Genomic DNA, 26,640 nt, shown 5'->3' on the forward strand with positions numbered 1-26,640 from the left:
AAAAAAAAAAGAAAACTTGCTTCTTTAGCCCAAATTCCATTTTGGGAGTGAAAGTCTAGGGGAAGTAGACAAAGAATGAACAGGTTCTTTCCAGCTGTCTCTCTCTGTCGGATCCAGCTCTGGGGAAGCTGCTCTGTTCTGGTTCTGCAGCAATATCCTCCCATGCCAGCCCACAGGAATGTCACAGAGGAAGATAATGCTCACAAGACCTTTACATTTTCGGTGTCAAACAGGAGTGGGATTTGGAGGTTGGCTGGAAGCAACCAAGGCAAACTAAAGCACTGCTTCTCTGTGCACACTTCCTGAGATCAGCAATTAAATGGACAGGTTTAGGGAGAAGTTTATGTTTGTCCTATTACACTACACGAGTTCCAATGCAGCTATGTGTAGACTTTTCTACACCTATGATGCTGGCAGAGCCAATCATTAAAGTACAACCTTGAAACATTTTCCATGATGCTGATCACCAGAAAGGATAGCCAACTTGGAACATAGAGATGAAAAGCAGCTTTTGCATTTATTGTCTTGAACGTTTTCACAAATGTAATGCAATATTCTACAGCTAACTATATGGTTTTATTAAAGAATCATTTATTGCCTTGATCCTTTCTGAAGAAGATCTATGTATTTGCAGACCAGAATATTCTGCCAATGAGGAATATTTTTCTCTTGGCAGGAATCCAAGCATCAAAATGTAGGCTTTTGTAGCTGTGGTGAGTAATCTGTCAGCAGGGAAACCATGACAGCCTAGGGGAGGAAGAAAAGAAAAAATCCAATCACATTGGAAACAGATACTCCATAAAAATAAATAAGGGGGAAATATTTTCCAGCTCTAAAGTCTTGTGCTGAAAATTATTGTCCTGACAAAAACCGCACACTCAGATTTATTTGCTAAAATTTCTTGTGATGAATCAGGAAAGAGGTGAAAATCAGTTACGATGTTCTGTATTGTAGCTGATAGGTTTTCTCAGTGTGAACAAAATATATATATAATGGTTGGACTCAGTGATTTTAAAGGTTTTTTCCAACCTAAACGATTCTATATTAATGAACAGCCTAGGAGAAATTCAGACAAAGCATTTAGATCAAATGCTGAGGCCCTTTTGGCATGCTATATTGTACGCTCGGCCACTGCTAGGCGACACTGTGGCTACCCAAACAGCACATAGGCTTGCTCGTGGATTTCCACAGAACTTCCATTAGCATCAGTGAGAGCCATATTAGAATAAGGACTCTGAAATTTATCCCAGTTTAGCTATACTTTCTGTGATAAAATATGGAAAATCCTCACTGAGGTTAATAGTAAGTCACCTACCCCTATTGCCCTCCCCTAGTACTCCAACAAACCTTAGGTATGGCTGTGAAATGAGAATTAAAGGAATGTCAGCTAAATAAAACATAGCGTTGCAGCAGCTCTGCCATCCTCCCCGCACCTGTGTACATAACAAGCCCCATGCTTGCTTGGTTTTGACAAGGTGTTACCTGGTTCACGCTGTTGTGATTTCACAGTAATGTCTGACTGCAAATTGTTATTTGGGCCCAGAACTGGATTTACAAGGGTTCCCCAGGGTTGTGGTCTGGTTGCCTGTCCTTCCTTTCCCTTCAGCACTGCTCAGCGTAGCAGGCAGTCCCAGGCACACAGTGGGGACTGAACATGCAGCTGTGCAGCCCCTCGCTGCTACCCATGTCATAGCTGCACTCAGCCCTGTTTGGAACTACAGCTCAGCGAATAATTTATTTTTCTGTTTTCTGTCTGAGCTGAAAGTGATAGAAATGAATATATAAATAAGACCCATATAGTCATTATTTTTATAGCTTAATACAAATATGACATGTTTCTTATCCCTCCCAAAAGAAGTGCAGCTGGAACCCAAAGTAAAGGGTTTATTTTCCTTTTAAAAAATAACAGTTAGGACAATTGAAAACATTGCAAAATTAAAACAAAAAATACAAACACTTTCCAGAATTTTAAGGCCAAAACTATGAATTTAACACAAATTTGTTAATAATTTTGACCATGTCCAAAATCTGAGGTTGTGGTAGATACAATACTCAACCACTTACTCACTTGAAGCACATCTAGAGTTTGTCTGAGAGCTCTGACAATGCCATTTCTGGTTGGGATTTTTTTCACTTCTGAAAGTTTTCACTAGCTTTTGTAAACAAGATGGTTCTAAAGCTGACAATAAATAACAAGCTACTGAGAACTGGCAGTAATTTTCTGAAATTCTAGGAATGCTGCGAGGGGAGTTATGGTTTATCTTAAATGCCAAGCGTCTTCTCATGGTTCCCATGAATCACACAGTATTACCCACACCATAACTTTTCAGGATCCTGCAAAGATTTGCTCTTGCAGCACTTTCTCAGGGGAAGTTCTCATTGGTGTAAGTAGCAATTTTTCCTGAGAGAAAACTGCAGAATCTCTAGCTTTAAGTGGTAGGGAAATTGTAGTTTCTAAGACCAGTCTCTGGGATCTCAGCATTTAACACATCTTAAAATTGAGCAGCTGAGTTCATCATTAGAATAAATCCAGTGATTGAAATACCAAAAAATTACAGTTTATACTATGGATTTCACTTAGTGATAAAACTGGGTCAAGCAACAGCATGTTATCATCAAAATAGGTCACATTTGTGTCCAGAAGTATTTGTGCTACATATATATGTTGCCTATAGTCAAAATTGTGATGTACTGCGGGGTGCACTTGAAACATATGTATTAGTTTGTACTATTGGTTGAGGAACCAATCTGAATCCAAGCCTGTAGTGTGAGGCAGAATAGAAGCTGACCCTAACCTAACTACTGTTATCTTCTTTTTTTACCATAATTGTCCATTTTCTGTTTTCAGCCTCCTGGAAAACCAATGACTGCGGAGAATAGAATACTTCATCATCAACTTCTTCAGGTTTTCTGGGTAAACAATGTAAAAAAGTCCAGTTGGAAGCAGCAGATTTTGCAGTCTGTAGATCAAAAAGCATATAAAAATAAAGGACATTAATAAAATCTTTAACTAGTAAAAAGGTTTACAAATTTTATATTAGCTACCACTCTTGTTACTTGGATGATGAACTCAGAATTCCACTGACTTCATCATCTGTGAATATGATGGGAATATTGCCATTTAAGTCAGTCAAAGTTCAATGCTGACTTCACATAAGTCAAATATTTACCCCTATTTCTCAGGCTTTAGTAGGGGAGTAAAATGCTCAGTGACCTAGTGGATCAATAAGGGGCAATCTTTATTTGAATGCCTTACAGTAATATAATACTATTGATAATTGCAACCAGAATATACCTAACCATGACTTAAAAGGCTGTAATTTTTTTCTTTTCCATATTGTCACTCATAATATATTGATCTAATACCAATGAACAATGAATTAAAGCACTTTAGGCCATTTCAGAGGCACATCCATCAATAGTATTATGTGAACTTATGTTAAAATACAGTCAATTAAACTAATAATTCTATCAGCAACGAAAATGTCCTTATTATCTTGGACAATTGATGGCTTATGTTTTCTCTAACTGATTTTGCGCTGATAAGCATCTCAATTAGATTACTTCAAAGACATGTATTTAATGCTTTGTTCATTGACAGATATACACAAAATTGCCCCAAATGCTGCCCAGGCATTTAAGAGTTAATCTGCGAGTTGCTCATTCTAAATAAAATATAAGGGATCATTTCTGGCAGCAAAGAGGAAATGCAAAGTTAGAAATAGATTTTAGGTCATAAAGAAGTAAAGGGTTAGCTTTCCTGTGCATGTTCTGGAGATGGAGCTCATTAGGAAGCTCTGAGAGAGGCCAAGGCTTGTGAAGTGTATAAGATAACTCAAACTTTCTTATCTTTGTGAGTTTTTCAAGCTGGGGGAAGATTTGCATGTTGTTTTTCCATGGCCTCACTCAAAAAAATACCAAACCCATGCTTTGCTGATGTTGATTCTTATAAATGCAAACTGTAAAAGCATCAGCAAAACCCTAAATCTCAATTTTTACCTGCATTGTAATCTGATAACCTTGAAATGCCTTTAGTCTTTCTTTCTTTTCCTCTTCTTGCCCCATACTTATCCAAGTGTCTGTAATTAAGACATTGGCGCCGTCTGCAGCTTCCAAAGGATCTGTTGTGAGAAGTAACTTGGTACCATGCTGATGTGAATAAAATAGGGAAGATCAGGAAGACAAGGAACTTCAACTTAATTTATAATGAAAATTATAAATCAAGCACTCTATTTAAACTACTCTACCAGGCTGTTTCTTAGGTTCCTACCTCTTTGGAGTACTGTTCAGTTATTTTAGTTATTCTGAGGTCTGGCTCAAAGCCCTGTGAAAAGAGGTGATAAGAGATGATGGTAATGTATCATGGAACATGTATAATATCTTCACTCATTATTAACACTGCTTAGAAAAATACTGATTGAACCATTTACCATGGGAAGAAGAACGTCTTTCAGAAACATAAAATTTAGACAAATCATGTTGATTTTGTTGAAATTTTATTTTGACATAAGCTGCTGGAAAGTGTTCTGATAAAGTAAGAAAAATATATTTCAACAGTTACAGAATGAAATGCCTATACATCATTTTTTTTTTGTTCTAAACAGATTATTTGTTTTATATTTTATATTGTTTTACAATGCAGCATTCTAAGAAAGCTATATCACCAGTCTGAACCAACTAAGATGCAACATTTTCACCAATCTGAAACAACTTTCAAATTTTTTTTGTGGGGGAGAGGGCATTAGGTGACTTAGTAACACTTTCTCAAATGGAATTATTGTCCTCTATGACTTATACTGCAGTCATGAACTCCCCTCAGCCCTTCTGAAGTTGGACTCAGTAGAATAACTCTTGCTTTGCTTCAAAATAACTGAATCAGGATTCTGAACCTTGGTTCTGAAAGCTGGCACTCAAGATATGTGGAAGCACCACTAGCTGAGGCCCTTGGAAGTATATATATGCAAGTGGCTGAGACAAGAATGGGTGAAGTTTGCATTCCTTATTCCTTGCCCATGGCTTTCTTACCTTGGGAGTTGCAATACGCAGGTGCATTCCCAGCTTTGCAGCACTTATCATGATGGAGTGGAGGACGTTGTTTCCGTCCCCAATCCAGGTGACAGTGAGCCCCTTCAGCCCACCATAGTGCTCCTGCCAAACGAATCAGACAGCCCTGGGGTTATGTTTCAAGCAAACTGAGCAAGCTGATGCTGTAGGTAGGAGGGATTGATCAGACGGGTCTAGAGCAAAGAAGGCTGGTGCCTCTCAAATGCTAGCTCTGCAGAACCATACCTTTAATTAACTCACTGCAACTATAAGATGGTCAGGGAAGGAAAGTCCTCCATGTCTTACATGAAGGCCAAAGTGCTGCGGCTTTCTCCAGTGAAGGGCAAATTGACACATATGCCATATGGTAAGGCCCAGGCTGAGAGACTCAGCACCAGACACACAGTAACTTTAGCACCAAAGACATGCAGTCATGGTTTGGTGCTCGTAATTATGAGTGAATAGTAGAAATTCTTAATTTAGAGGCAGCCCTAATGCCTAAGATGCACTCCTTCCAGCTTTCCCCCAAATTGTGAAAATACCCCTGTTCAGGTTTCCTCTGGCCTGGTTGTCTCTACATGATGTTCCCTGTGGCCACGGCAGCGGCCATGCCCTTGGAGTGCATTTTAACCATCACAGCTGTACAGAACAGCAAAGAGCAACACTTTGAAAGCAGCTGTGCCACTCATGGCTTGCAGGGTTTGCGCTCTGTTGTACAGCCAAAGAGTGCAGTGATTTTTTTAAAATGTGGATTACCCAAACTTGAAACAGCATTACAGTGTTAACTGTAGCTTTGCTTGATGGCAGTTACAGACTGTATATATGCAGCTGCTTTGGCCCTCAGCCACCCAACAGATAAGGCCTAAGGAGGAACAAGAGTAACAGGAATTTCATATTTCCAGAGCAGGACAACTTGAGGCCCTTTAGCAAGCCTTATTTGAAATATGCATATTTATATACTCGAGTTGATACCAGGAAGTTTGTAAAGACATAATCGAACACTTGTATGTGCCAGCTCTGTACAGCTCCACCTCAAGACTAAAGACACAATGGAGAGCCTTTTATTCTTCATTCAAAACTGGGCCATGCTACAATTGCATCATAGTAGCTGGAAGCCAGACAGTGTCTCAACACTTTGTGTAACATGATTCAATGCTTGTCAGAGAGGATAAGCATCCATACTGTAGAGCTGTACTAACTGGCAACCTTGCAGGCAGTCACAGCAAAGATGCCAAAAGACTGAACAGGAAAAGGGCTGGGACTACCCCCTCCTCTCCTGTCAGCAGCTTCTCCTAAACAAACAGTTGTGAAGTTGTTCCACACCAAAGTTATTGGCATTTCTGCCAGTGACCACAATTTTGAGTCAAAAATAAGTCAAAAATAGTAGCACTTGAAATATTGAATAATATTAAAAAGCCGTTGAAATCTAAACCTGATAGAGTCCTAGGCTGCCTACAGTTTAAAGGCTAAAACTACAGTATTGTTAAACTATTGTTTTTCCAGTTGAAGTTTGTTAGCAGCAGGCTCATTGGAAGAGGTTTGATGCAAGGAGAGCAAATGAGGACTTTGTGGTGTGGAAGTTATTTCACTATAACAGCTCTTCAGGTCTCTAAGGGTCTTTCAAAATCCTTCCACATCTCCTAGCAATGGCGCTCCTAGGATAAGGCCAAACTAAAGCATTCATTTAAGGTGGTGTTTCCACCTAGGACTTAGTGATAGCTGAGACATGAACCCACAGTCAGAAGCAAATGAGACTGCCCTGCATTCTTTTGATCTTACTGTTTAAAAATAGACATCTCAGCCTGTAATGCTCAAAGCACTAACTAGTGAGTCACAAATATACTGCTGTGTTAAATAACTTCCACCTTATTATCAGCTGCTACTCTGCATTAAAAGCAGCACAGTGCATACTAAATACTTTTCTGTTTTCCCAAGCTACTAGCTGTTACAGATAAAATACAAAGTGCTGGAGATATCTGTAGAATGACTCTCAATATGCACTGCAAATTGCAAAGCCACATCTGCAGTGACTACTGTACAGAGTGGACATAGCTGAGCTAATCTTAATGAAGACATTTAGCTAATGGAAGAAGGCATAGTCAAGGTAGAATCAAGTTGTGTGTGTGCTACTGGAGCCTGTTTTATATCCTGTGCTAAGCTTTATGCTGCCACTGGTACACTGCTGTTCTAACTCAAACCTCTTCATCTAAAGCCAGCTCACTATGACTGTGACTGTACTGCTTATATGCATACATCCTGAGCTTCCAAGAAAGACGAGATGATTGTGTTGTGAGGAAATACAAAAGTTACTATTTATGAGATATACAGTTTTTTCCCCTGTTTTATAGTATATGCTTATACAACTGCAGAGAGAAAATCTTGCTAGAAGTGTTTAGCCACAATGGTAACAATATAGGTTAAACCAGGACCTTTACAATACATGATGATCACCTGAGCCTCTGAAGATATTTTTCCCCTCACATGCCTCCCCAGTTTTTCCAAACTCTGTTATATTGATATAGGCTTTTTACCTGCTTGGGTGTTCTGCAGTTTCTCTTTGCCTTGGGAACCTGACTTCAAAATACTTGTACTCCCAGTAAAGCCATAAAAAAATTAACATATTTAGAAAGTCTAGAGCCTTTCTCCCTTATGAATGCCTCGGCAAACAGTGATTGCTGCTTCAGTGCCACAAAACTTGTCTTTGCTATTCTCATGAAAAGTCCCTGCTAAATAGTCAATTTGACAGTCAACTTTCTCATCCCCATGCTGCTTTTACAATGTGTCATTCTGTTCTTATTCATGATTGCAGTATATCAGTGTATCAATTGCTGGGAAAAAATACGCAGGCTCAGTGATTTAGCACTGTTGTATGTTTGCAGAAGACTGCTTTAACTAACTAGGGACCTTCGTGTCTGCCTCTGCCTGGACTTGTTTCCAACTAGGCTGAGATTCTGACACCATTATAGATTACTTCTGAAAGGTTTGACCACAACAGTCATAACAGCCCTCAATTAAAAAAAGCTTTGGAATAATGAATCAATAATCTGTCAAAATTTAAAACCGAAAGCAAGGGATCAGTCAAAGCATTAGCCCTTTTGGAGACAGTGCAATCCAGTAAATGAGAAACTGGGCAAACTTGGATGTACTAGCTTGCAAACTGATCTGAACACAGATGCTGGGCCAGTTATCCTTCTTACTTTCACACTGGGTTTTGTCGTGGTTATCAAACCAGCATATTCTCGAGGACCAGTCCGGATCTTAGCTGGGATTTCTAATTCTTAGAATAACAATGATGATGAAGATGATGATGAATTTGAAGACTAATAATTTAAGCTCTTTGGGTCACATATTGAGGAAAAGTTGAGAATATACAGCAGTCCTCTTCAAGCTGGGCAACGCAATTTTTGGCACAATTTAAAAAGGAATCACTGATGTATTTCTTATGTCAACCATTTCTTTCTGAAAAAGAAATTTCCCTTCAAGCCAGTGACATAAAAAGCTAGTGGCATATGGATCCACTCTAATTACGAGTCTGGCCATCCTGCAGTCAGCTACAAGTTAGCTGATTTGGCTGGTGACATTAATATCAATTGAATCAATGTCAATACACAGTTTGTCCCTGGAATACAGATTGTATGATGTGCTGCCCTCCAGCCAAGCTTCACAGAGCAGAAGTTGTGAGGCACAGCTTCTGCCCAGGAGACAGAGAGGCACTGGGTGGACTCAGCAAGTGGCTGTAACATCCCTTCAGCATAGCATAGACAGAGAAGTAAAGTGGCTCTGTGCATGCACAGTACCAGCATGCAAACTCATAGTCTTTAAAGGCCAAACCCCAAACCCTCAAAATCAGGTTGCATAATGTTTACAACTATTTCTAGGGGGTTATTACTCTAGAGCAAACTCCGTTTAACCCAACTTTCAAGGGAGAGGGAAGCATGTATGCTAAGGAAAATATCCCTCTTGGCATAGTAGGGGGCATTAGTGCTGACCACAGTATTAAAGGACAGAGCCAGCTTAGATATCAAATGTGAGGGGATCCAGGTTGCTCAGGAAGAAGGCACTGGACAACAGGATGTTAAATCTGAAGACTATATCCATGACAGGAGCACACTTTGTGATCTGACAAGAACACCTTGAATACAGAATAAGAACTGACAGTCCTCAAAATAAACCATCTGCACTGTTTGGGGAATGCAACAGACTATACTAAAATAACCACACTAAAATGCACCTGTGAAAAGCGAATAAGAAGCCATAAGCAAGAAGACACTCTGATAAAACAAACCAGGAAATGAGGCAGCTTCAGACCAAAGAAAAAGTGCTCAAAGAGGATTCAAGGCAGCACATGACAAAATTCATAGGATTTAGAAAATGGAAGAATAAAAATGTGCTAAGCATGAAGAGGCCCAGAGTGCATGTAGTGTTCCACTGGCAAATGCAGAAGGAGAAAAAAGAAGAGAGAAAAAAAAAAGTACATTTTGGGTATGTACTGACAGCAGGGAGGAGCAGATCCAGGGAAGAAAATCATCAGAGAGATAAGGAAGAGTAATTTTTCAAGAGAAATAGGCTGCACAAAATCTGTTTTTACATTTAAATATAAGGCTAGCAGTCTGTGCCTCTATTGTAGTCTGTATGTATGTATAAAATAAATTGCCATTGCATTGCAGGAAAGCAGTCCAAATGTTATATGTGACCTTTTAACTCATTTAAAGAATCGGTGGTATTATTCAACATCCCTATATTAATCTTCTTTCAGGCAGTACTTGGATAACTTCTTTTTACACTGCCAAAAATCCCACAAGAAGTTTGATTGCGGTAAGTAACAATAGACCCTGTGGCTCACACTTCTTCAAGTGTTAATCCTACTTCTGTGACATGGTAAAGTTCATTATGTGCTTAAAATGCCATTTTATTACATGCTACTGGCTGTAAGACTAGTCTTCTCCACCTCAGTGCACAGTGCAGAGCAGAAAAAAGGCAGCAGACAGGCAGGTCAGAAAGGGAAAGAGCAGGTAGTGCCAACACCCACAGAGAGCTCCCCCCTGCCTGCCCCTTTCTCCTGGGTAAGAAAGCAAGAATGGAAAGTGGGTCAGAAACCAGTGGCGTAGCATGCCCTTGGCAAGGTGGGACAGCCACCCAGCTGCCCTCTGAAAACCTTCTGACAAACTCTGGGCTAAGGAACATGCTAGAAAGACGGGGGAGGGATGAACACAATTGGAGGAAACAGTGCACTGCTTATCAGGCTGACTGGGTGCTGCAAATTTTAAAAAGGTTCCATGGCTGTTCAAAAGCTGAGCCATTCTTTGAGACCTCTGTAAGTGCTTGCTTTGTCATGATACCTCTCCATGCCAAATGTTTGTTTTGTTTGAGCACCAACTGTTATGGTCCTGTTTCCTCATCATGTAACATGGGCAGAGACAGCTCCTTCCAAACACATCGTCCCCAATGCTTGATGCAACAAGGACACACACCTGCTCTTGCTGCTGCCCTAGGTATTCAAACCAAGGAAAAGTCCAGCCTGTGGGCTCATGTTCACCTGGAGCTTCTACCATGGTTGCCCTATACAAGGACACAAAGGAGGAAGAGCAGATGATGATCAACAGGGCATGCACTCATTCTGCTGATCTCCATAGGTTTCCTCCCAAGATCAGTGGAGAAAGAGATGCATCTCTAGAAGGTGATTGAGAAGCTCAGCAGTCTCTCTTCATTGACTGGAGATGGAGTACAGGGCAACATCACTCTGAACTCTGGTGCTGTAGTCAGTGGCCTGGATAAAACCAGGTTTAGGGGCAGAGATATCAATAAATGTGTAGACTATGAGTCACAGATTATTCCTGAAGCCTGTTATTCACAAGTGATAAAATGCTAATAATTAAGGTGTTTGCAAGACAGAACTGCCTGCAAAACACAACCATAAGATTCACCTGTTTTACAGTTGCACACAGTGTTAAAATGAAATTATGACATTTAATGATTGGTGATGTTCTCATTATAGCTTTCTGACTGACGTAATTTGAACAGTTCATTGAGGCTGGCTCAATGTCATCTTGCAAATGTACTTTATCCTGAGGTATGTGAAGCATTAAAGTCTCAAGTTTGCCAATTTTTGCTGGTCTTTTCACTCTAAGTAAAGAAAATTCTATGAAAAATACTAATCAAAGTAAGGAAAAAGTAATTTTCACTATATGTCTTTCGGTATTTCAAGTTTAAGGCATGAATAATTTAGTATTACTCTCACTAGCTCTTTTCCACATACTGAATGTCCCATAGCAAAGTCTCTGACAGCTGAGAAACGCAGCTGAATGAATCAGGAAATTATTCTGTCCTCCCTTTTCAAGCAGTGCAATTTTTATTTATTCAGAAAGTAAACAAGGTCAGAAGAGTTCATCATAGTTGTCAACCAGCCCTGCAGTGTAATATTCTTTTTTATAAGCCAGTTCCTCAATTGATTGTAAAAGAGCATAGTCCTTCTGTTCACAGATAAACATCTGGAATTCTGTGTAAAACATTATCCTGCTGTCAAATCGACTATTTCATTAGATTAAACTTCTAAATATGATCTTTTCTAACTATCCTTTGATGTGAGCAAAGTTTAAATAGGTTTAAATGCCAGAACACTAGGCGTTTGCACAGGTAGCATTAACTGGCTTTTTAAAACAAATTTCTTCAACCAATTTCCTAATATATGGACAATGATTCCTTTTAAACGGTTCATAGATTAGGATGGAATCAAGAGTGAACTACTAAATTTTCTTAAGTCAGTGGGAAAACTTTCACTGGCTTTGGTTGAGCCAACATCTCACCTTTATCTTAATATGTAAAACACCCATCACATTTTTTGAATTGCAGCCCAGTTCCAATGAAGTACTTAATTTTATGTTTAACTTCAGTCCCACTACAGCTGATAGGACTAGGTAATTGTTTAAATTAAACTGGTCCTTAATTATATTACTGGATGAAGATCTCTTTAAATAACAAGTGCCATGTAATTACTTCCCAAGGCCAAGACTCAGCAAAAAAAAATTCAGGGATTATGTTGTTACCTGAAGAGTTAGGTAATCAGCTAAAATCTGGAGAGGATGGTATAAATCAGACAATCCATTGATTATTGGGATCGTGGCTTCTTTCGTCATTAGTTCCAAATCATTATGCTTATAAACTCGAGCCAAGATTGCATTTGTCATGCTGGACAGCACCCTAGAGGATGGCAGAAAATACCCAAGTCAAACATAATAAATATATCCCTGTTCCACTTTTCAATATGCAACGCATGAATATTAATGAGAAGTAGTAATGAATCAATTTTTTTCAACTATCTGAATAATTTATCAAGCCTGCATAACACACTTAAGTGCAGACATTTAACAAGCTGCTAAAAAGCAGTTTTACTTATTAACAAGCTATAGTAAGTAAATTAAAACGGCTGCTATATTTTATGGTTTTTTCTCTTTAGCATTTGAATGTAGCTACAGATGTAATATCAATAAATGTTAAATTATCTGAACAGGATAAGAGATTGCATGACACCGTAACATTTGAAGAATTTGGTGACTTCCAAAGAGGTAAGGTAAGGTATAGGGTTTCTTCAGTCTTTTAGCAAAGAACTAATGTAGCATTGACTGAATATTACAGTGTCTCTGTATGGTAGCCTGACCTTTGTGAGGATTAGGAATACAGATCTGTCTTAGATTACCACAATTATTTACTGATCTCAATGAACACATAAACAGCAAGCCAACAAGCCAGTTCCCTCTCCTACCTACACACCTGTCTATTGTCACACATGGTATCAGCATTGAAGTGATGCCCAAATTTGAAACATGGTATATGGATAGGAGCATGCAGGAGTCACTACCACTCTGGCCTTAATCTCATTTGCCAAAGTGTGAAAGGCTCAGAGATTAGCATAGTGGATTAGCATAGTATATTCAATATGCTCTGAATTCTTTAGATAAATTAAATATGGATTGGATCTCTGTACTTCTGTGTTTTAATCAGGCCCTGAAGCCTGACTTTGAAGTAGCATTTTGTGTGTTTTCATGTTATCTCTAATAGGACCTTGAAACAAAACAAGGAAGAGTCTGAATAGAAGAGTATGAAATATTCTTGAAGTATCTATCTTCCTGATTAGCCATGAAGAATTCCAATATCTCCTTTTGTGGAAATATAGCTGTCAATGCCATGGCCTTTACACAGACAAATCTCCTGATGAAGTCAGTAACAAGTATTTTGTACTGACACCAGACATTCCTCATACAAGCAAAACTCTTAGAAAAATGTTACAAGATTCCTTGTAGAGCGCTTTCTGAAGAAAAGACTGCCAGTAGCAGATACAGGTGAAAAGGAGGAACTTAACAAAGTATTTACTGATTGCAAGGTATTGGAACAGTTCTGATTGTTTATTTCTTCTTAGCCCATTTCTTTTTCTCTCTGTGTGTGTTTATTTTAGCTTGAAGCATGTGACTGTGGAAAACCTGTTCTGTTCTGAACTAGTCATCAGGGATGGGATGCATGGTCCCTTTTGTTAGCCATCTGACAGGTGTTCACCCTAAACAAGACACAGCCAGTCCCACCAGTCAAGGAAAAAGAGGCAATCATGCTGGGAAACTGCCTAGTTTCCTTAAACTTCTTTTTCCCAGGATGTCAGGACAGTTGATTCCTACTCAACACAACTGATAAACAATTTAAAGAAGATGGTTCCTTTACAGGGTATGATGTTAAGAGGAAATTCAGTCATAATCCATCAGCAATTAGTGAAAACTGCTGGATTTTCTTCCTTAATCTGTTGAAAGTAGGTACTATACTTATTAGACACTTAACCAGCAAGACATCAGACAGTCCTTCTTCCAGCATCACTAGATGTCATATCTTATATCTTGTAATAGGAAACTCAGGTGGAAACTGGGTTTATTCTTTGTAAAATCAAAACCAAATTGAATTCAGCAAAAGAAAAAAACTGACCTCACCTGAGGAGATTAAATCTCCTGTAATCAGGCCAATTTAAAGGAAACGATGTAAGGCTGGGATTGCATAGGAAGAAAGACCTGGCTAGGTAAGAGTCTTGACTAAAGGTGAAGTTTGGGGAGGTGAGGGAGAGTAAGCACATGTTCATCAGGTGACTTTTCATTTAAGATTCCTCTGTTATCATCAACTGCAATGTCTTCTTATCTTTTCATTTTTTGCAAGACTGTAAGCCTATAAACTTCAAAATCCCAGGGCCTGAAAATATATGAATATATTAGAATGCTGCATATCTCTCTCCTCAAAGTAACCTTTCTACAGAGAAAAGCTGGATGTTTTTACTCTAGTGTATCCTCTGAGGAATCCAAAATTAAACACAAATAAAAGTATGCCTTTTCTTGTGTGGCTGATTTATGAATTTGAAAATGGGGTATTTGCATATATTTTGGGTAGAATATTGCTATCTAGGGTAGTTTTGGTTTTATTTTGAAAGTATGCATCCATTCAAAAGGTTTAAATTTCTGACAAGGATACTTCATTGTCATTCATAGTCTTACAGGGGCATATAGTGGATGTGTTCTTGGTAAGTGGTGAGAAGTAAATCCATTCCCCATAGATGCAAAAATTCATTCTTTAATAATGCCAGTGGACTGGTAAGATCATCCTGTAAGTTCTTCAGTGCTGTCACTGAACCTTATGGCCACTATAGAGGTGCACAATGGAACTGCTCTACAGTGGAAAATACAGATACAGTACTTATATTTCATTTAACGTAATATATCAAACATGCTAAACAGCACTGAAAGGCTTAGAGCTCCTTAATGGGTGGTAACTTTTTGCTACTGTGTCAGCGTAAATGTAAATGCCTTGTGAAGCATGGAAGAACTGTATCATGAGCAAGTAATAAGTCACTAAAACTATGTTCACAGCAGAAATGCTTTCAACCCTTACCTGCAGCAATTCTAATAAAAACCATGACTTTTATAGATCTCTGCCCCTTTTTGCTTTAAGTCTCAATCTCAAGTACTTCTAAGGCCTTCAGAGCCCCAGACACATGGCTGTAAATATTTGAAATGCCCTCTGGGTCTACTACAGGCATTCTTTTTTTTATTCTTACATTAACTGAATGAGGTTGGGATGTTATCCTTCATTCACAAGAAATGCCAAGGAATTAACACTCCGGTTGTTCTTTTGGGTAAATTGCTCAGCCTTGATTATGCAAAGTCAATAATAATTCTGCTAATGAGAGAGCAGGAGTGAAGCAGAGCATGTGGGGCTCTGTAAAGACTTGGGAAGCCCTCACTCCACTGTAGAAGGTGAGTGCTGTGACTCAGCAGAGGAGCAAAACCCTCCTGTCAGGGACTTGACCTGTGAGAGCAAGCAGTGACAGAGAAAAGAGGGGCTGAAGGCTTGCATGGGAAGTGGGTATTGTGGGAGATTTGTCCATGGAATTGGAACTCCTCCAGAATGGCTGGAAGATTTGCTTGCTTCTACTGTTTTGCCTTATTCCTTGCAGTTTATTGTCTTTTTTTTTCCCTTTGCTTGTGTAAACAAAGGACATTCAAGAGACTGTGAACCGAAGATTTAATGGCCCTTTATTTATCCCACTTGGGAAGAAGAAGGAATGAAAACTGGCCTATACAAAGCATGTCTGTGTATCAGAACACACCTGGATTTGCTGCAGGGCTGGCATCTGAATGGTAGAAAGCCAGAGAGGATGACAGTCCTACACATCTGGTGCGATGGTGCTTGGAGAGGTTATTGCAGGGGAGCACTGCGTAACGGCCCTGACCACATCTTTCCCTTCCTGGAGGTTTGGCTTCTGGGGCTCAGAGCCACCTTTGCAATAGCGCAGCTGAGGGCTATCCTTCATTGCTCTGACGTCGCGGGGGGAGGAGGCTCCTAGACAGCACTGTGAGGAGCCTCCACCAGGGTCAATCCCCTTCTCTTGGGAGTCACATCTCTTGCTACTTTGTAACAATGCCCATGCTGATCCTGACCTGGACCCCTACATGCAGGCTGATGTCCCAGCCTGGCCTTGGTCCACCCCCATATTCACAGAGGTGCCTGATGCTCTGGGCTGTGGCTGCTACTGGCTGCCTCCCGGCTGCCCTGCTCCCTGGCTGGAGGCATGGGGACCAGTGCTGGCTGACAAGACCCTGCCTTGCCTGGCCCAGGGGGAGCTCCTGGCACCCCAGCCTCCGTAGTGCCCAAGGAGCCGCTGGCCCACATGGCACCCTGACATACTGCTCTGAAGATTCTCACCACCCTTCCCTTCTCATTCACAAGTGCCACAGTGCAATTTCACATGGGCCCTGGTAAATCAATTCTTTCTTTGGCTTCACCTGACACCTTTGGTGGCACTGCAGTCCTTCCACATCATTGTCTTGGATCTGGGACATGACTTGGGATTTGAACTCACTCTTTCCCAAATGTGACATCTCTGTACTTTTTTATTCGTTCTCCACTGTTCAGGTGTGTCACATCCCTTCAAAATTTCAGTTGCTTTAAGTTGATGTAAATAGCTGATCCTCATCTTTCCAGCCTGGCATGCCAGTATCCCTGTTCACCATGTCAGGTTCTGTCTCTTCAGCCCCAGCCTCTCTGCCTCTGTGCCTTCTGTCAGCATCCTCTCCTCCTCTCCCTTCTCAGGCAAGAGGCTCTCTGCTTACAATGGTCCAGTGAGAATGGAAGAAAAGGCAAGACACTTGGAGAATAATACTTATTTACATCAGTGTGGGGAATTTACCTTCGATATGTTTCCCTTTCATCTTTAACATGACATAGTAAGCTATGCATATTTGACTTGGAAAATCCTCCATCTCTCACACCAGTAGAGTTGTGGCAGGGATGCAAGTGCTCTGAAGCATTTAAATGGCACACTGTGACGAAGCTATAGCTGTCCTGCTTAATCTGGGGCTATGTCCCATGATGCATGAAGAATCTCTTTTGAGGGCATGTATTTGAATCCCACAGTAGTGTATGAGCTCTGCCGAAATGGATACAGTGGTCACTGGACACAGTGGCCTAATGTACCTCAGACTAGTCTCAGATTAATCTGCTCCCTTTGTAGGCCCACAGGCTTACAGGATGTTTGAGTCTTTTAAGCTTGTAGTTACTAAAGCAGTTTTGTTGAAACATCTGACCACTGTTGTTGCACCTTACTTTGATACTGGCAGAGTTATGTATCTAGCAGGGAGTGAGAGCTAAGTACTTTCAAGCCTCAAGAGACTGAAATCTTGACTTTCTACTATAAACACCCATATGTCTTCCACTTCAGTAGTTAAAAGCAAGAAAGGAAAATTTAAAATGTTCAAATATTTGGTCTTTTTCTTACATTTTCCTTGGATTTCATCACAGAGAGAACATCGACATAGTTCTCAAGCAGTCTCTCCCGCTGACTGTGAAAGCTGTAGTATACAGCAAAGGCAATGGAACCTCAGCTGGCTGGCTGCATGTTTTGAGTTGAGGCTGACAAGCTTGGTACTGCATATCTTTCAGCAGAACAAAAAGGACCTTTAAGAGACAACAGCTGAGCCTGACAGAATTGACCGCAGGCTGTGAAAAGGGCTGCCTAGAAAGAAGTACAATACTGAGGCTAGATGAGTGTTTAATATATGGAGAGCTATGAAAAAGAGCAAACGCACCTGAAAAAGATAACCTCATGTTCTGCCTACTTTCTGCAACATTGGAGGGAATTTACTGGAGAAAAACCTTGAGCTCAGTTCTTCCATGCTATGGCAATGGGGATAGGCTGCTAGCTACCTGCGTGCATGTGGGACTGATTAAAATCTTCCAGGGTCCCAGTAAGAGAACAATGCTATAATCCAGCCTCCACAGCAGTCCTGACAGTGGGTACAGCTGCAGCGGAAGGCACATGAAATCAGGAACTGACTGCAAATTGTCAGTCTAGTTTGGTTCTGCTGAAATAGGGGGATCAGAGTGGCCTTCAGTGCCCCCCTGCCACTGCAGGTAGGCTAAGGCCCATGAGCAGCTGTCCTAACTAGGATAAATAAGGTCTTTGCTTTTTGATTTTATTTTTTGATTTGCCAGTCAGTCGTATGTCTAGCTCCATGAAGAACAACAAAATCAGAAGGTTCTAGTCTTATTTGAATATATGTGCTGTCATCAGTGGAGCTATACTACTGAGGTTCATAAAGTGTTTCTGTTTGTGATTGTCACTCTCATTAACACTCTATATGCCAAATTTAATAAAAATATTTCTCATGAGACGTTTTGGAGAGCTAGAGTGGATGGAATGATGATGTACTGAACTACAGATTCTGTGAGCTGAACTGTAAATATTTAAGAAATTTGGACTGCCTTCTGACATTTTCCAGAAAGAAAATACTAGCACCCCAAATTCTATAAGACAGGTTTCAGCCTGATCAACTACCAAATACACAGTGATCATTCAAGGGATGTTTTACCAACCTTGCTGTATCTGTGAGGCTCTCATTAGTGCCCAGGTGTATGTCTTGTGTTGTAAGGAAGGAAGGATGTCCTCCAAGAAGAGCAAATCCTACAGTGAGGGCAAATAAAAAAAAGAAATTAAACACCAGCACCTCATATTTACAGCCAAGATTAAAAATCTTCTTCATGTAAAAAGTATTTACAGCAATAAAACTAAAACTCAGCAGGGCATTCAAATGTTTCAAACACTTGAAGTCTGACATACAAGACACAAATTAATGTATTTTGGAATAAAACCATTCAAATGTCATGCTTTGCTGAAATCCTTAGGCATGAGTTCTGATCTGTGTTCACAGGAACAGTCATTCAAGCTGCAAGGCTACATATTGCCAAAAGCATCACTGTGGCTCCCTGCTAAGAGTTAGGTAATCCTTTCATCATGCTGAATTTCTACTTCAAGGGACTTAGCACCCTAGAGGGGCCATCTGAGTCACTAGGTGTAATTCCACATGCTTGTAAGATGCTTCCAGTATAGTCACTCAGATAGAAAACCCTAAGTCTCCTCATGCACTATAACAAACTTGAGCTTGCCCACAAGTGACCAAGTGCCTTAAAAATTATCATGTGACAGAGAGAGAAGGAAAAATCTCAGGCACTGCCAGCTTCTCTCCACCTTGCATTAGTTAAGAATTTACAAGGTGACTCAAGGAACTGGGTAGATTAGGTCCAAAGAGTGAAATCCATTCCTGAACAAGAAACCATGGAAAGAGCTGAGCATCATTTAAGAATATAAAACACTCTGGGGAACTTAAAAGGTGTCTGGACAGTATCTTGGATAAAGGCAAACTACATGCTAAGGGAAACTCTCAGGTTCTGTCCTGCCTTATTTCCGTTGCACCACCATTAGAAAGCTATCACAAGCAACCAGTTGACAGACAGGGAGAAAACCAGCTTTTTTCCACCAGCACTTGAATCTCCCTGCCTTTGCCTGGTTTAAGCCTAAAGCCTCCCTCCACTGAATTACAGTGCAAAATCCATCGTGGCTACATACTGGGAGGATGGGGCCTGAGGGGAGCTGTTTGATGAACTGTCACAAATTATTTAGCATAAGCCTAGCACAGGACACAGAGTCCTACAGCTGGGGATGTACAAAGTGTAGGACTTGAACTGGGCTGTAAGTAGTAGCCCTGTAAGGCATTTTCTGTGCACTGGGGAAGACATTCTGCATAAGAAAAACTCCCTTCTAATAGAGAACTTTTCAGGGAGATCTTGCCCTGTCACTAATATCCATGATGGAGAAAATTTCCAGAGAATCTCAGTGTGGACAAACCAACCTTGTTGAGACAACACTGCGGGGAAACTTTTTATTGTGACAAAAATTTAGAAGCCCATCTTATTTTTATTGCCAGGAAGAGAAAAACTGCATACAGAGCAGCAGAGCAGAGACCCCCGTTCTCTACTAAACTGTGATCTCTTGGGGGTGGTAACACATTTCATGCTGTGGAAAGAAAAAAAAAAAAAAAAAAGGAAAAAAAGAGAAAGGAAAAAAGGGGAGGAAAAGGAAAAAAGGTTAAAAGCTGCTTGGGCTGGTTGTAGTCAGTAGATGGCACTGCAGACAGCTCCAGGACTGAGTTTCAACATTATTTTTGCACAGGCTTGCCAAAGATTAAAAAGTTGATCCTACAGCTACTCTTCAAAAAAGGATTAAACCAGAAGTGAACAGTGAAACCTTTCACAGATGAAACCAAACACCTAGGTTCAGGTGGCAGGCCTGAGCCCCACAGCTGTGCCCCTAACACAGAGCAGACCTTATTAACTTCCATCCCATACAGGCAGCAGGATTGAGGTGAGGTCTTCCACTTTGCATCAGTTCAGCCACTCTCTAGCCTTTAAAATGCAATAGATCAAAATAATACTGGCAAATCATTGCCTCAATTTCCTTAAAAGTCAGACTAAAATTAATGATGCTCCAGACCCCACCTGAAGGGCAAATCTCTGCTCTGTCCAGCCAGTGTATACTCATTTTATTGAATGAGCCCAATTTTACTTTCCTTTTGTTCTGATTAGAGATTGCTCCAAATCTCATTAAGATTAGAGTCAGACACAGTAAACTTTTAAGACTTAAGCATCATTTATTCTACTATTACTTTTTGCTGTTAGAAAAGCACTATATGTTTGTTGGTTGCTTTGCCCTCCTTTCTTGGTTATACAGAAGCATTTTTATATTAAGGCAGGAAAAATGATTAGTTTTCCTCAAATACTTTCACCTCCTCTCTGCAGCTCAGACACAAACACTGTATTAATGGGAATGTGCATGCAAACTGTTCCCTAGACAGTACAGCCTATCTATTCAATGCAAGTTTTTAAGTCAAGACCTCAAGGATGGTGTCATTTGTAGTAACTTTTCCTGTCCAACTTCTTGTGTTTTTTTCCAAAGTCATATACAATTATGTCAGTGATTTATCCCTGCAAGTTCCACACAATACAACAGCTCTGCATTTTAGCCTTTTTAATTGCATAATCTTTGGTAGATGTTTCACAGTCCAGGCAGCCTCCCATGGACATGTTCTGTTTTCTATAAATAATGCCCAGGTAGAAAAAGAGGAATCTGGCCATTTATTCAGAACTGCCAGACGTCAGGCAGCCCAGTTGGATCTACCACCTGGAGTCTGTGTACATAGCAGAGTCCTAATGTGTTGGGCTTTCTGCTCATGAACTGGCCATCTGTGCAAGGCCTGGGAACATATTCCATCCAAAATTTTCCATCTGGAAATACAGGAGCTCTTCTCTCTAGCTTTGTATATAGTTGCAGAAACAGAACCTTTGCTTCAAATTCTTTCATCCAGACTACTAGTAGAAAGAAAAAAATGATGACTTTTGAAGATATGCAGGCACCAGTTCAGCAAACAAGCACATGCTAGAGTGCTTTGTTAGACTAGAAGATCTAATCCTTTTTGTTGTCACAAGCTGGTCATATCCAAAGCCACATGCTAACTTTTATATGAATCTTGGTATCTTCAAAAAACTGTATTAAATGTTTGTATTGCAGAGCCGGAATAGATTGTTACTTCATGTCCACACTTCTTACTACTGTTAGTTTTCAGAGAAATTGACAGTTTTATGCCTCAGGCTGTGGCACATTATTGAGCCCATTTTAAGTTTTATTGAGCAAACTCTTTCACATAGGACATGAGTGCTGGCAGATCTCCGTTTCAGCCTGTCCTTGCTACACTGGGTAATTAAGTGGGTCAAAGTGAATCCTCTAGTTCACACATTGGGTACAGGGTTGTGTGGCTACCTCGCTGTCACCAGGAGACATACACAGCCATCTTCTCAAACTCATAGGAAGAATCCTTTTTTTATATCTCAAGATATCTGGATTTGGATTTGTTAGTTTCCTCACTGCCTGCCAGGACTTACAATCTAGAAAGTATTTCTCAGTTTAGACTGATAACAAAGAACTCTTTTAGGCAGCGATTACAGGAATATTCCTAAAGTAGAAGCCTAAAAACTGATAAGCGGTTTTTTAAACTACCCCTCTCAGTGGTAAGTAAGCTAAAAGAGTACTCTTGGCCCCTCTTTAATATGGCCAAGCTAAATAATACCAGCCATTCCAACAAAAAACAGACCCTGCATTCCTGCCATATAATACCATCACGACTACATTAGAACACATGAAGTGATGCTATTTTTTCTGTGACTGTATGTAGTAGTCTTCAGGCATGGACATCATGTTCCTCTCACCCCGCTATGTAAGATGAGTGAGTTGGGAGCAATTCCACCAAAGCCAGTGGCAGTGAACCTCTCTAAAGCTGTTAAGACCTTGGATATTCCAATGCAGAACAAAAGAAGGTATACAGAGCTTTTCTGCCTCTATTGTTTCCTCTCCATTTCTACCCTGTGACATATTGTCTGCATTCAGCATCTGTGAAATGGTTGGATTTATTTATGACTTGTTCAGTAAAACATAACTGCAGCTGTATATTTTCAGAGCAATAGTGACAATCAGAATATTTTAGACCAAAGCTATAACAAAAACAGGGCATTCACCTTTATGCCATGCCTGAGGATGTTTATTTTACAAGTAATATATGACCATGTGGAATACCTTTGTTTTCAAAAAGCACGCAAGATTTTATGCGGAATAGGTATGGGATTCTCACTGCAAACTGATGACATTTTCCAGTACAATAGTAGAGATGTCACATTTTCCAATATAATAGCCAGTGATAGCAATATATCTAGAAGGCTCCACAAAACTGGGTTTACTTTGCCAATACCTTGTGGAAGTTACTTGTAGTTCTTCACCAAACTTCACTAAAACTTACACCACCACTAAAACTCTTCAAAACAGTAAAATAATATGGGTTTCAGAAATATGCATTAGGACAAGATTATATTCAAGAGAATAAAGGGGCAATGAATTATACCACAAGGAGCTGTACACTATTCATCACAGTTGCACTGTCATCAGAATAAAACAGTTTAGAGACATTTGAAAAGCCACAAACATCAACTGTTCTCTTACAACACATTATAAATTAATGTTCTGATTATCTTTGATTGATCTTGGAGACTGGGAGAAGTGCTTAAGGACTGGAGGAAAGGAAATGTCATCCCTATCTTCAAGAAGAGCAAGAAGGTGGACCCAAGAATTACAGACTGGTTAGCCTCACCTTGATTTCTGGAAAGGTGATGGAGCAGCTAACCCTGTACAGCATTTCCAGGTGAATTAAGGACAAGAAAATCATCAGGCGTAGTCAGGATGGCTTCACTGAGGGGAAGTCATTCTTGGCCAACTTGATAAACTTCTTTGATGAAAAGACTGGCCTGGTAGAGGAGGGGAGAGCAGTGGGTATTGTCGACCTGGACTTCATACGGCCCTTGATGCTGTCTCCCATAAGATCCTCATAGACAAGCTGTTGACATATACGCTGAATTAGTAGACAGTGAGGCTGGTTAAGAACTGGCTGAATGGCCAGGTGATCAGTGGCACAAAGTTTAGTTGGACGCCAGTGACTAGCAGCATACCCCAGGGCTCAGTACTGGCTCCAGTCCTGTTTATCATCTTCATTAATGATCTGGATGATGGGGCAGAGTGTGCTCTCAGCAATTTTGCTGATGACACAAAACTGGGAGGAGTGGATGATACCACCAGAGGGTTGTGTTGCCATCCAGAGGGACCTCAACAGGCTGGAGAAATGTGCTGACAGGAACCCCATAAGTTCAGCAAGAAGTGCGAAGTCTTGCACCTAAGGAAGAACAACCCTATGCACCAGTACATGCTGGAGGCCACCCAGCTAGGAAGCAGCTTGGCAGCTTGGTGGACACCAAGTTCAACATGAGCCAGCAATGTGCTGTTTCAGCAAATGGAGTTCAGGGCTGCACTAGACAAAGAGTTGGAGGGAGGCCATCCTTCTGCTTTATTCAGCACTGGTAAGACCACAGCTAGAGTGTCCAGTTCTGGGCTCCTCCATACAAGAGAGACATGGACATACTGGAGAGAGTCAGTATGACTATGTTAACAAAGGGCTGTCAAGATGACTAAGGGACTGAAGCATCTTTCATATGAGGATGGGAGAGGGCTCAAGGGGAATCTTACTAATGTATATAAATACCTGAAGAGAGGGTACAAAGAGGATGGAGCCAGGTGCTTTTCAGTGGCGCAATGGGCAAAAACTGAAACATGGGAGGCTCCCTCTGCACATCAGGAAACAGTTTTTTACTGAAAGGGTGACTGAGCACTGGAATAGGTTGCCCCAGAACATTGTGGTGTCTCCATCCTTGTTGCTATTCAAAAGCCTCCTGGACATGGTCCTGGGCAACTGGCTCTCTAGGTGGCCCTGCTTGAGCAGGGGATTTGGACCAGATGACCTCCAGAGGTCTCTTTCAACCACAACCATTCTGTGGTTCTGTTTGTTTATTTTTCAGTAATGTTATTCTTCATAGGCATTGGGACAGCAGGACTTCTGAAAAGACTTCCATGGTGTTAATATATGGCAACAATCTCCTAGACACTGCACAGAGTAGACTTTGTAATCAGTGCTTTCCAAGTCTCTACTCCTTTGTAAAGAAACACACTGATTTTCATCTAGTTGTTCCTGAGAGCTGCAAAGTTTATTTAGATTAATCTTATCACCAGAACCTTGTCCCACAAGTGACCTCTTTCAAGATACTGAAGATGCAACACATAGGAAATGCTATTTGAGATGACTCAGGTATTTTATAAATACTCCAATCCACTTCAATGTCCACTTTCATTGGACATTAGAAAATTGTATTAAATTAGCTTATTTAGCTAAAAGGAACACATATGACCCCACATTTGTTTTGAGTTAGCAATTCCAAGGGAGAAGTCACGTATGTTAAAAAGCAGCTGAAATGCATAGTTTCCATGGACAGAAAAAACTTGAGTCTGCCTTTGAAACAAAGTCTTAGGTTTAGGAGACTTAAGACCAATTAACTGAAGGTGTGAAGTTAATGCACAGAAGTTAAACTGCATTAAACTCCCTTGTGGAAGCTCTCACTCAGAAATAAATTGGTTTTATTTCACTGGTGCTTAATTCCTCTTGGAAGAACTTATGTGCATTAACTTCCATCCTTAAGCTAATTCATTTGAACTTTCCTGAGCTTCCCCCTTCCATAAGCCTTCAAAAGAAAAGGACAAAATAGTGCTTCTCTCTGAATACAGAAGCATGAAGGATAAACGGATTCAGAGAATTCCCCATTACCTGCCCATGCACCAGTATTGCAGACAACAAGAAACTGCACTAAAAACTCTGGAATTAAAAGTTAGGTGGTCTTCACAGAGAGGGAATGCACAAGAGAAACCCATTCATAAGTCCTGCTTATCTGGAGAAAACAGAAAGCAACAAGTAGTCTCCATAAGGACCAGGATCAGCAGGTAAATAGGTGTGTCAGATGATATATAGGCAAATTCAGAAATGCTTGTGGTTACTGCATCTGCTTCTTCCTTCCATTATTTTTACCTTTTCCCTCACACTTTGTAGAAAACGATGTGAACATTCAACAAATTTCCTGTCCCTTCACTAAGGAGAAGTCAGCTTAAGGGATGCTGGGTCAACTTAAATGTGAGAAGGGCAAGCTTCTCCTTCCTTGATGTGTCATCAATTCATAGTTATTCCTTGCTAAGATGCAAGAATATGAATTATTTATTTCAGTGGTCCCATTGACTTCAGAACAACTACCATGTAAATAAAGACATGTATGCATTTCTGTGTTTGCAGGACTGTATCCTAAAAGAATAACGTTCCAGTGCCTGATCGTATTAGGCTAATACTCTGGAGTCTCCATCAAGTTATCTTTCCTGGAGGTAATCATGTTAATTCCCCCCCACCTCCCCCCCTTAATTTATATCAAGGCATTAGTATGATTCCCAGCCAAAACACATACTCTGAAATGTGACAACAGTAATGCATAATACATTAGAAAAATACTTTTCAGAGATTGCACAGAATAAATTTTGCGATGCTTACTGAAATAATGTTAGGAAATATGCATCTTGCCAGTACAACTAGGAGCTTACACCAGAAATGCTTCTTTCTGACAGTTACTTTATTTCTGATCTATCATGTTTTGGAATGGTTTGGTGAAATTTCAGTGACTAAAGTGATGTCCTTGTGACATTAATACAAAAGGTGAAACACAATTAGCTACCTTTTCCTATTTTTGCTTTCAATCTTTCGGTTTCTCCTGAGCAGAAGTTACTAAACACAAAACTATGCAGTGTTTTTCAGTATGTACTCACACTATACAATTTCTTATAAAATCTGACTGTGACATTGCTCAGACCTACCTGTTTCTGTAGATAATCTTGTTCTTGTGCTTCTTTTCTCAAAAATCATGGCCAAAGATTTTCCTTGCATCAAAGGCAAATACTAGACATGAAAATGGAAAGCTTTTCAATTTTATAGTCATTATACACTTTAAAGTGTGAAATATTTCTTTCACATTTTAATTCAGCATTAGAGAAGTTATACAGGTGTGGTTTTAGCTGTAGCTTTGTCTTCCTGCCCTTCAAGGAATCTATGAGCAGTGGAAAGGTTAAAGGGAAAGAAGCAAACAATATTGTTCTAGGAACAAAAAACAACTGCATTTTGGCACTCAATTTGAGCTAGCATTAAGGAGAAGTCTGATTCTGATTTAATACCATGCAGGGAAGTGTCTTCCATTTCCTGCGTTTCGTGCTCCATGTACACCATG

At 40.2% G+C, this 26,640-nt stretch overlaps 1 protein-coding gene across 1 annotated transcript in view; it reads right to left on the reverse strand.

The window, feature by feature from the left end:
• Positions 1 to 536: 536 nt before the first annotated feature.
• Positions 537 to 26,640, reverse strand: part of OTC (ornithine transcarbamylase) — a 31,299-nt gene continuing 5,195 nt past the window's right edge. The window contains exons 4-11 of the mRNA XM_027814388.2: positions 26,234 to 26,315; positions 18,439 to 18,526; positions 12,087 to 12,240; positions 5,026 to 5,148; positions 4,271 to 4,324; positions 4,000 to 4,149; positions 2,823 to 2,960; positions 537 to 747 (exon numbers count right to left, since the gene is read on the reverse strand). Of these exons, the coding sequence (XP_027670189.1) occupies positions 688 to 747; positions 2,823 to 2,960; positions 4,000 to 4,149; positions 4,271 to 4,324; positions 5,026 to 5,148; positions 12,087 to 12,240; positions 18,439 to 18,526; positions 26,234 to 26,315 (849 nt within the window). The 3' untranslated portion in view covers positions 537 to 687. The remainder of the gene's footprint in view (positions 748 to 2,822; positions 2,961 to 3,999; positions 4,150 to 4,270; positions 4,325 to 5,025; positions 5,149 to 12,086; positions 12,241 to 18,438; positions 18,527 to 26,233; positions 26,316 to 26,640) is intronic.

Source organism: Falco cherrug, chromosome 2 (genome assembly GCF_023634085.1).
Source record: "Falco cherrug isolate bFalChe1 chromosome 2, bFalChe1.pri, whole genome shotgun sequence".
Classification (NCBI taxonomy): Eukaryota; Metazoa; Chordata; class Aves; order Falconiformes; family Falconidae; genus Falco; species Falco cherrug.